General features: G+C 41.6%; 1 protein-coding gene across 3 annotated transcripts in view; it reads right to left on the bottom strand.

The window, feature by feature from the left end:
• LOC105684986 (serine/threonine-protein phosphatase 4 regulatory subunit 1-like) overlaps positions 1–12,232 on the bottom strand; it is a 97,627-nt gene that overhangs the window by 74,000 nt on the left and 11,395 nt on the right. For 2 of the 3 annotated variants that reach the window (XM_012398748.3, XM_048659336.1), the window contains exon 4: positions 148–313. In XM_012398748.3, coding sequence (XP_012254171.2) covers positions 148–313 — 166 coding nt within the window. Of the gene's footprint in view, positions 1–147; positions 314–2,980; positions 3,083–12,232 lie in introns of those variants that run through there. The other variant, XM_048659337.1, reaches the window with a different exon arrangement.

The raw sequence follows: 12,232 nt of genomic DNA, 5'->3' as shown, positions 1-12,232 counted from the left end.
CCGGCGGTACATTATACCTACCTACTCTAAAATTATAATACAATTCGAACTATGTGTATACCTACACGCGTGTATACATACATATAAATATAAACGTATCTTATACATATATTTACTATAATATGTGGGGGTGGCGTTTCTACTCACCGGTGGAAGACTGTCTGCGATGTCGCGTGTTGCTGGAGTTTAGCCAGGGCGGAAAGTTGCTCGCCACCGCCTCCACCTTCATCTCCGCTGCCATCTCCACCCCCGTCGCCGTCGCCGTTTTCAGATTCGCCAGCGGTCGCCTCCTCGTTTTCATCGTTTGCGGAGGCTAGCGAAAAATCAAAACCAACATCGATGAACGATCGAACGAAGAAAACGATGAAAAATCAGGTGAAAACACAACGAATCAAAGGTACGAGAAAAATATAGCACAATTGACGACAACCGGCTAATTGTACCTCGTTAATTAAATACACCTGCGTGTAAACTGCGACACGTACACCCCTGAGAAGAAAATCCACTTACAATTAGCTAGATATGTACCAAAGTATATAGGCCGAATATTTATAGGGTACCTGTCCGTATTACGCGAAATTTCTTTAGCTGCGCACAACTTCCTAGCGATTTTTTTATAATTCATTCTCGAGTAGCGAGTTTTATAACACTACAAAGGGAAAGAGGCAAGGGCAAGGACGAGGACGAGGACGAGTGGTGAAAAAAAAAAAAATTAAAAAATAAAGAAAGAAAGAGAAAAAAAAAAAAAATACCTTGGGGGTGCTCGAGATGCGGAAGAAGTGGAATTAAAATTCCTGCAGGGGAGTGAAAAATAAATGCATAGCGATACTACGAGTCCGCGAAAGAGGGAAGAAAAAAAAAAAAAAAGAAAAATAAAAAGAGGGGTCGTCGATCCGCGCAAAGCGCATAAATTGACGCGTATAATACGAAACACCTGTAACTGCCGACAGATAAAACTAACTGGGTGTAAAAATTGATGTATAAAAAGAAAAAAAAATATACATATAATTTCACACGTAACGAGATCGAGGATAGGAAAAAAAAAAAATATAGATCTTTGGCTAGGATCGCGGGATTTCGAGTAGCCCGCACGCACCGCGGGTAAACGATCCTGACCGAGTTTTCTCGCATAACGTAGACGGACCGCAGTCGCGAACGAGATTTCGTACAGGTGCAGGTTTAACGTTTACAAACGAGGTGTCGGTATGCGGAAGATAGCCGCACTCGGTACGTGAGTTCGGGGTGCCCTGAACGGTGGGAAAAGGGGTAAAATTGGGGGGGAGAGTCGGGGGGGGGGACCGCGAGGTTTCTCACCGGGCGATACATGTGCGAGGGAAGGGAATTTGCGGTACCGGCAAAGGCGCAGCCCTCGTCGTCGTGTGTGTTGTACGTGGATCGCGCACATCGCTTACAGGGTTGTACACCGGATATATAAGAGAAAAGTGAAATGGAAAGAGAGCGATGAAAGAGAGAAGTGGGGGGGAGAGAGAGGGTACACGCGTGTACACCTATACACGCACAGATCGGTACGTGTGTATACGTTTATATATATATATATATACGTAAGCGTGGGAGAGAGCGTAGGGGCGTGGCAAGATGAATGATCGCAAGACGCAAGAGTATTGATCCCGGACTGGTACCGTATAGTAAACGTACCCCCTTTCCACCACCCCCTCCCCCCTCCCCCCTGCCCCCCTCTCTTTCTCTCCTCTCCTCCTCCTCGCCCCCGTATCTCTCATTCTCTCTCTTCTCCTGCAGAAATTTCCCGCCCCTCTCCGCCACCGCCAACCCCCCCGCCGTTATTTCGCATCCCCTGCAGCTTCTTCTTCGCTTTGCGTTATATACCGGTATTATATACCCCTACGTGAGATCAAGGAACCTGTACCCGGCGAATACATAGAGATACGCAACGTAGCTGCTGTACGGTGTGCAGCGTAAATTGTGTATCGTCGTTCGATTCGCGAAAAGCCTGCAGTTTTTGATTTTTGATTTTTTTTGATTTTTTTTAATTGCAAACGTCGTTCGATTCGTTGCTTTGATTTTTTCCAAATCAAAGATGACTCCTCGACGACTCGGTAGTTGAGGGAATTTGGAAAATTTACGGTGTACCTGCGTCGAACGGATTTTACGGAAATTCAAAACTGAGAGTGCGAAGAAAAATCTGTGTTATACACGCCCCCTTCGAATACCAAAAGACGAAAATAAGAAAAACTTCCGAGGGAAACCAACCGGCCCTTGGAAAAAAGAAGAGAAAATTTTCCGATCTTCGTTAATCTTTTTTGTACGTTATACCCGAAGTTAACCGACGATAAAAATTATTTGAGGGGGTTGGAAAATAATTCAGATGTGAAAAAAAATTCCATTTCTATACAGAGAGGGATAAACGGTTGATTATAATAAAATCAAGTGACTTCGAAAAACCGAAAAGTAGATGGAAGGAAATTGATCGTAAAAAAAAAAAATTCGATCGAAGTTCAGGTATTGTGTATGTACCATAAAAGCGACTGATTGCACGGGGGCACATATAGGCACCTTTTATTTTTCCCTGCACTATAAATTCCATAAATTCAATATAACAAGGTATAGAGCAGATACACAACTGTAGGTAGGATACGCCGATCGGTTTATCGCCACATGACGTTCGATTCATTTAATTAAATCGAATGATAATGCACGTGCAAAACTTTTCCTCCCATTTTTTCTTCTCGTTCTCCGATCGCGAATCTCTCCCATACAGTTTCATAACTCGTCGCTCGATTTCCTTCTCTTTTTCATTTTCTTTTTCTCCGATAACTCTTAGAGTGGAAATACGAAGAAGAGAAAATAAATAAAATAAGGAATCCGGGATAAACGAAAAATGGATGAATGGAAAAAATCTCGACATATTTGAAAATGGCATCAGGAAAACGGTGAGGAAAAAAAATCGCTCATCATTTCGTTCTGAAAAAACCGTCGTTTCTCAAATTTACAAAAGTCTCACCTCTTGGTCGCAGAGCAAAGATCTCGGTGATTTCTTCACGTATCCACATTGTTCGGATAATATATCATTTGCATGTCACGCCACTGTACAACATAGTTTACCTATATTTTTTTCAAATTATTCATTTACGTTATTTTTTATTTCATTTAATTTATTCATTTCATTTGTTTCATTCATATTTTCCAACGAACTGTCGCCGCCAACCGATCGCGATGAGAAAAGAAAACATCGACTATGTCGCACGTAAGCGAGGTGGCGAATTTGCAATATTTTAGCGCGCGTCACTCCGTCCGATTCGACGACGTCTAATAGGATCGGAATAGGTGGCGAGCTCTTTCCCGTTTTCACACCCCCGTTCCGAATAACACACGTCGGCGAAACGTCGTCGTAGTAGGTGCGCTAATGTAAACGCGAAAATAGGAATCGTCGCACGTTTTCAGCGTGACGCGAAATTTTTTTCGCACGTATACAACGCGCGATCTACTCCCTCGTCGACAGTTCCTCCGTCAATTTGGTTAGAGAGAGAGAGAAAGAGAGAGACGCGAAAATTCGTTGAGTACGATTTTATTTCCGAATGAGAGACACGCCACCTGCACACGTACGCGAATCTCCCTTTCTACGAACTTCCGTATATATATATATAGGTATACGTATTATACGCGTCCGTAGTACGCCACCCGGCATTTCCGACGATCTTTAACGACGTAACCCCTCTCTCTCTCTCTCTCCCTCTCTCTCTCCCTCTCCCTCTCTTATCTCGCGAAGATCGTGGACCTCTGCAGGGAATTACGGCATACACGGGACGCGTAACGTTTTCCGAACGGAAGAAAAATTTGAACGAAAAAAAAAAAAAAAATATCAACTAATAAATAAATTCACTATTTTCAAACGATAGAAAAATTTCGAATCGAATTCTCTTCTCTCTTTCCGCACAGCGTCGCGTCGTTCGATTCGCGGGTTCTTGCTTTTTTTTTTTTTTTTTTTTAAATTTCTATCCATTTTTAAATATTTTTACATCAATCGATTCACTGTAAGGATCACACAGTACACACTTGATTATTATACGAAAAAATCGTCACGTTTTATATCCGAAACGTATGCGTCGATAGGGAGATTTTTTAAACGACACACGATCGCACTGAATAAATTCTTTTCGATGATCTTTTGATTTTTGATTTTTTTTTTTTTCATTCTTCTTTTCCAACGTGAACGTTCGCGAAGGGTTGAGACACCGACTTCGCGACCGATGCAATTTTTATCGAAACTCCCGACGCGACGATGAGAAAAAAAAAAAAAAAAAAACACGGACCAAAAGAAGAAGAAGAAGAAGAAACGATCGTTGCTCCTCGAGATGCAGATCGACCGCAGACCACCGGAAAGGTTTGCGAGTATTGAAATAGTTTTTTTTTCTGTTCTCTGTATCGTTTTATACGAGAAACTGCACTCGGACGATTATTTTTGGATAAAAATTTGGAAAAAAATTGCGAGAAAAAAAAGAAAAAAAAAAAAGGAGAAGAATAACCGCGGATTGCGGGGGTGGTGACGCGCGTGAAAAAAACTCGCGGCCACATCACGGCACTGCGGGACGATTTTACATCCGATCAAGCACATTACATACGTGCGTAGGTACCTGTTTACACGCATACCTATGTGCAGATATGCAACCCGATGGAGTTTTTTACGTTAACTTTTATCCCCATTTTATTCGTTCCTTTGCAGTAAGAAGAATTTGCCCTCTTCTCCTTTCGATCTCTTTTTTTTTTTCACTCGCGATTCAAACTGAACGATATTATCGGCGACAGGTAAATATTAATCAGCAATTACCCGTACGATTCAATCGTTGCCGTATCGCGTACGTACACACACGCACAACAGTACAAATATAAATATATATTTATTATACATATGTACGTATATATAAAAGTCAACGATTCATTATAGATAAAAAAATATTTATTTGTGTATCGTAATATTATCACAACGTTACGTATGATTATATACGATCATTTCACACGGTGATTTATTTAATTCCATTTTGTTTAATTATTTCTTTTTTTTTTTTTCAATAATATTCACGAATTTTCGTTCCATTATACTTTTCGCAAATTCGTTCGAACTTTCGTCAAATTTAGTTAGGAAAGAAACAAAAAGGAGAAGAAAAAAAAATTTTTCTTCCCCTATTTTCCAACCCATGAAATTCTTTCCTCTTTATTTCAATTTTCTTCTCCTTTCTCCACGTTTAATCTTGACGATTTTTTTTCGTTTTTTTTTTTGTCAATTTTTTAATTTTTTATTTAACGTACATATAACGCGTGAAAAATTAGATATATATGTATGTAAATATATATACACATATAGGTAACGGTGTATACTGTATGTAACGAGGTGGCACAGCCGCGCGCGAATCCTCTGCAGCAGGGAAGAGTTTCTCATCTCGGTACGCGACGAGTAGTCCGGCGATATTCCCCGTGTGTCCTCCCTTCCTCCCTCCCACCTACCCCCGGCACCGCCGCCCCTTCCCCCTTCCCCCCCCCCCACCGCGGGGCGACGCGGCGACTTCGACGTCGCCGCCGCCGCCGCGCCAACCTCCTCCCTCCTTCCTTCGTTTCGTTGGACCCAGAGCATCCGGGGTGAGAGAGAAAGCGAGGTGAGGAACGAGGGGGTTGGGCACAACCGAGCGAAGAGACACGCGGGGGAGGACGAGGCGAGGGCGCCACCGTTCGGCCACGACGTCGACGCCCGCGATCGATAATAAACACGCGTACGAGGAGGTAGCTACGTACTAGATACATGTACAGATATATACATACATATATATATAGATATGTACCTCTATCTATGTGATACATAATCTCTATATATCTATATATATATACACATCGACGCAATCCCGGTGTATACTACACCCCCGCGTACACACCTGTGCGGAGGTGTGGTGGTCGGGTCGTAACGTTTTGATATTGCGTGAGCGGAGTTGAAATTTTTGGAAAGAAAAAAAAAAAAAACGTAGGAAAACAAAGAAAAAAAAAAAGGGGAAAATATTGCAACCGAATTATAACGCCGCGTTTCGGGAGAGCTGGGTCGAAAGAAAATTTTTGGACGCGTTTGTACCTCGCGTACAGATATATATACCTACGACGACGATTCAAGAAGACGTAGTTTACGGACGCTATGTGTGTGCGTGTGTACCTGTGCATCCCGGGGGTGCGGTGGGCGTTTATGCAAGGGATGAAAAAAAGAATCTTATATCTATGCATATATATATATAAAATATAAGGTATGTGGATACGAACGTGTTATATATATTCGACGTGACGATGGTACTGTACGTGTACATTTGTACGGAAAAAGTAATTAGAAATTCCATGTGCATAGGAGATACATAATGAGCCTGGGTAAATACATAATTTTTAACCGGGTGGCTCTATACAACTGCGGCATACCGATGCGTGTGTATATACATACGGTATATTGTTACATATATATATATAAAAAAATACGTGGAGAGTATTTACGGATAAATAGGTTCAAATATATGGTCATACCGTGAATGTCTGCTGTACTTGTACATATATAAACGCGTACACACGGAGAGATATTTACACCAACGTATATATATATATACATATATATATAAATATATATACATATGTACGTATTTTATGTACGAAAAAGCGCATGCGCCAGACCCCCTTATCGTATTTATTTTCCAACCCTCGTTCGTTCTCTCCGACATAGTCTTCTTCGTGAGCAACCGTCCCATATATATATATATGTACATACCGTACATATCTATCTATATGTACGTAGAGAGATATATATATATATATATATATATATGTACAAGTTATGTACTCGTATATGCATAGATCCTGATGTATCTACGCATACAGTAATAATAACTGCGCTTGTATATTACGTGTATCGTATATATACTTTCTCCGTGTACGTATACCTACATTAAACATAGATTTTCTCATATCGTGTGTACGCGTCCGTTGTACATAGAGGTGTGTACTCACTGCACGCGTATGGCGTACGTGTGGGAGTCATTCATTGATTCCGTCGCGGACGCTTATCTCGTAAATGAAAGAGTGAAAAGAAGCAAAAAAAAAAAACCGAGAGAAGAAGGAATAAAAAAAAAGGGGGAAAAAAAGTACCCGGTGCACCGTTCACCTCGTACCCACTGCACGCGCAACGATCGTGTGCGTATACGTGTACACCGTGTCGTAAAACCTCGTATAGTCTGGTGAAAAAAATTGTAACTCGCGTTAACTCGTGGAAATGGATTAAAAAGAAGAAAAAATACAAAAAATACAAAAAATATATAACCTCGAATAAAGGAAAGTGAAAAACGAGAAAACTATACCGCGATTGTTTCAAACCTACAATTATACGTTATATTATACATATACCGCGATAATAACGACACGTGTCTCATCCTCTATATATGTCACGTATTTAATTTACATATACACAATCGAACGGAATTGGGGAACGAAAACTTTTTCATTTTGCTTACTCAGTTTTTGAAATGAGGGAAAAATTAGAAGAATCGAAAAAAAAAAAAAGAAAAAAAATATTCGTTACACTTGCGTTATGCCTACATGTGTGCGTCACGCATATACAAGTTTATGTACTGTACATTGTACCGTACATGTATACATGTACGTGTACACACGGTGAAATGTTGGGTGAAATTTCAGGGCGGTGGACGTTCGCGATGCCATTGGGTGCCACGCCTCGAGTTAGGGGTGCAGCCGGACGGGGTTGCACGGAATATACGTATAGTTCGTAAACGTATATATATATATATATATATACATCCATATATATATATATGCATATATATATATATACACGAGTATGTATACCGTTACGTACGAGTAGGTTTATAATATAGTAGGTGAAAGAAGAGAGAGGGAGGGAAATAAGGGTGCGGAAGAAGATAAGAGAGAAGGAGAAAAGGAACGGAAAGATAGAATGAGAAATACGGAGAGGGTTACGTTTTATACGTCATCGTGCAGCAGGCGAGGTTTTATGAATAAACTTTGCTTCCTCAATGCACCGCGTCGCCTACATCCACACGCACGACTACGGATACGTACGTACGCGTGGTATGTGTGAGAGAAAAAGAGAGAGAGAGAGAGAGAGAAAGAGAGACGGAGATAACCGTGAGCGAAAGAGGGTGAGAGAGAAAGAGAGAGAGAGAGAGCTGACTGTGTTTCACTTACATTATACCGCGCGCGCGAGGGCTTCGAACTGTGCGGTGCCACGGAGGTAGGGAGGTGGAGGAAAAAGGGGGTAGGGGTTAAGGGGCACGGAGGGGGAGAAGGGAGGGGGGAAGGGGGACAAAGGTTATATTGTCGCAGTTGCAGTTGCATCGAATGCACCGCCGTATACGTGTATAACGTTGCACGGTCGCGTACGCGAACGAGGAGGAGTACACGGAGAGAGCGAGAGAGAGAGAGAGAGAGAGAGAGAGAGAGAGGAAAAAAGTGAAGGAAAAAACAACAAAAAAAAAAAAACAGGAAAAGAATAAAGAAGAAAAAGGAAAAAAAAAAAAATCATAACCGTTAGGTGGGGAAAGTAGTAGTAGTAGTAGTAGTAGTAGTAGTAGGGAGAGTCTAGTGAAGTCAGAAACTCTGTGCTTCGGAGCTGGAAAGGGCCGAAGAAGAATGTTCATTGACGAGATTCGAGGAGCGTTTACGTACACACTTGCCCCACCCTACGTGTTATATGTGTACGCATGCGACATGCAGATGTGACGTGGAGACCGAATGAAACAATGAAAACCCACTGGGGTTTGCAGAAGAAATCAAAGAAAAAAAAAAAAAAAAGAAAATGTCACCGAAAATAGAACGACAACGACGACAGATTCCGCGTACGTCTGGATGAAATATAGAAAGAGAGATGGGAGAGAATAATGAAAATATAGGTTACGTTGTACGCACAATAAAAATTAAATTGTCGCAGCGTAATAAATAGTGTGGGAACTTCTGATGGGAAAAAGAAATGATTCTTAAAATAGAGGGCGACACAGAGGCAAGGAATGCACGAAGGCGACGATCGTCGAGAGGATGGGGAGGGGGGGGGGGGGGGGGGGGGGGGCGGCGGTCAGAGGTCGGAGGTCAAAGGGCGGAATGGATGGGCACCGCGCACCACAACCACCGGCGACTACGACGACTACTCGCCATGCGTGTCGTACGCATGCACACATACGTATAGTATATATATATAAATTACGTACAAATAATATACGCGAGACCCCCGGTTGACGACAACGTATATATATGTATTATAAACGATGATCGTCGGCCAACATCGGCGTCGATCTGGTTGAAAAAAGGACGCACCCAAGTAGGTATACCTCAAATTTTTGGAACGCGTCCTCGTTCTCACGTTGAAATAATAAGCGTATACAAATGATTCGATACGAAGAATCAAAATTTGCCATTTTTTTTATCACCCGGTCATCATCGTGTATACGTTACAGACGGTCCGAAAAAGATGAGAAAACGAAAAACAGGAATGACAAAAAGCAAAAGAAAAAAAAGAAGAAGTAAATCTTCGTACAAGTGATGTATAAACTCCTCGTTAAGGTTCGGAGTACGCGCGGAAGGAAGAAGCAGCGACAACCTGCAACCCTCGCCGAAGATTCTTCGAATATATGAGAGAGAGAGAGAGAGAGAGAGAGAGAAGGCGCTCACGCGTTTGCGGGACGGGTGGATGTATACGAGGCCTATATACGTTAGAGCGGCGGGGAATGAAAAGGGGTGCGGAAGGGTGTGTTGCCGGTGGAAGATGACGTGGGTCGATAAGATTTCGCGAGGGGTTTTGGAAGACCCTTCACCTTGAGGAAATGCGTCGGTGTACACGGGTTAGCCGGGGGCGGTTTTAATCAGTGAATTTATATAGGTATGCGTGCGCGCGTGCGTGTGTGCGTGTACGAGCGCGTTATATTTTCAGGTGCGATACACGCGATCGCGTATACATCCGTATTGCATAGACGTTGCACCGCGCGAATTTTCATCAGCCTCTCCACTGTATTCCTATGTATAATTCTATTTCTCTCCGATTTTAATTAAGCATATTTAAAATTTCAGAAATATGTATATATAGAGAAAAAAGGAATAATACGAGGCGACGAGGAAACTCGACCTCCGGACTCGCGAATCGCGAGACCGACCCGGTGGCGCCGTGCGGATAATTTGAAAAAAAATAAATAAAAATAAAAATAAAAAAATGGAGTAGAAAAAAAAAAAAAACAGGAAAAAGAAAAGGGAATACGTGCGTATAAGGGATCACGAATTTTCTCCCTTTGTATTATTATAACCGTCCGCGATACGCGGATCTGCTGCACAGTCCAGAACGGGGTATACGGTATAGAGAGAGAGAGAGAAAGAGAGAGAGAGAGTAATAACGGAAACATGAATATAGAGAGGGAGAGAATGAAATAAAAGCAAGGTATGTATATCGTACGTACGTATACATATATATATATATATATAAGAAAAGGGGGAAGCGCGGAAATTAACCCAATTTTTTCAACTCGCGGCGGTCATTGACTTCCGGAAATTCCTAGCATCCCAATGATCCGTGTCACAACGCTCTTCGACGATCTCTTTTCTTCTACTTTTTTTTTCTTATTTTTCTTTATTTTTTTTTGTTTTTCTTCTCTATACACGCATTTACGTACAAGCACAGAGTACCTAGCTACCTCAGCATCGATCGAAACGTGCGCGTGAACTACGCACGGGGTCGATATGCAGACGAAGAAAATCGTCAATCACGCAATGATTATCTATTTCCTATTCCCAAATCTATTATAGTTTTTCTTTCATTCTTTCCTCTCTCTTATTTCCTTCCACCCTGTAGATGCAGACGTGCGGGTCCGAAACGAAAAACCGCGGAGAGGTGTTCGTGTACATACACATACCTGTGTACCGTACCTACGTATACCTATATATATTTTTTTTTATGTGACGTTTCGCAACGCGGGGTGACATTGGCGGTTGTTTACAACAGCGTGTGCATATGGGGGTTGGGAGAGGAAGAGGAGAAAGAGGAGGAGGAGGGGGAGGAGGAGGAGGACGAGGAGGAGGAGGAAAGGGAAGAGAAGGGGGGTCAAGGTCGCGTGTAAATGGAACGCGGAAGTAACCGGAAGGTCAAACGCATGACAAACTAGCAGATCCATGTATATATATATATATATATATGTAAAAAAGAAAAACTATACTATACGTATATACACGTTATACGTACCGGCTATACGAACGCAGGTGTATATAAGAAAAATGGTGAGAAAAAAAATCTTGTTTTATATATATAATTATACAATCAATCCCATGTATAATTATACCTATCTCATAAAATCCCAAGCATATTGTACGCGTACAGCGTATTGCAGTTTATTTTACATATGCAGTGCAGGAGGAGTGAAGTGCAGGTGTAAAATTCGTTGATATATATATATACATATAAAAAAATAGTCGTAATACAGGAGGGGAGGTGAAAAAAATGAAATTTATCATTCGACGAATAAGTTGAATAAAAACTAAACGGACGTATAAATACGAACGAAGGCACGTTTTAGTGATCGCGGGGCGCGACTGTATATCGCGGGTCACAAGATGGCGACTCTCGTGGCCAAGTTCTAGTCACGTGGTACAACAGTTGTGGCTAGATTTCACTAGCTGGAGTCGTTTTATCCACCGCAAAACTCCTGGGAGGAAACCTATGTACGCTTTTACGTACCTACGGTTCCGTCCACGTGAAACGTACCTATACAACGCGCAGCCCGACTTCCTTTTCCGCATTCTTCAATTTTTGTCAGATTTTTTATTCAAGATTTACGGCAGCGGTGCAAAATTGGTCCAAAAAAAAAAAAAAAAAAAAAAAAAGTCCCATTCGACAGCCGAAGTCGCGTTCCGTTGCGCGAGAAAACGAAGCAAAAGTTCAAAATTAAAAAAATTTCGAGTTAAAAATAGAAGTTGGGACGCTTTTCTTGTCCCGTTTGAAAGAATTATCGTTCTTCTATATACCTTGATTACTTTTGAGACAGCTTTTTGGCCATTTTAGGTGGAAAAATTGGCTAGAATTGCGCTCCGCCATTTTGTAAGATTTTTCGACCTACACGCGAACCGTGTATACTATATACCATTTCTACGCTTTTTTTTTTTTTTTATATATTTAATCAGGTGAAAACTGCATCTGACAAAGCACAAGGTGGCGAGAGAAAAGCGAATGAAA

This window comes from Athalia rosae, chromosome 8 (genome assembly GCF_917208135.1).
Source record: "Athalia rosae chromosome 8, iyAthRosa1.1, whole genome shotgun sequence".
Classification (NCBI taxonomy): Eukaryota; Metazoa; Arthropoda; class Insecta; order Hymenoptera; family Athaliidae; genus Athalia; species Athalia rosae.
Note: the sequence above shows the minus strand (reverse complement) of the source record. Positions and strands in the feature narration are given on the sequence as shown.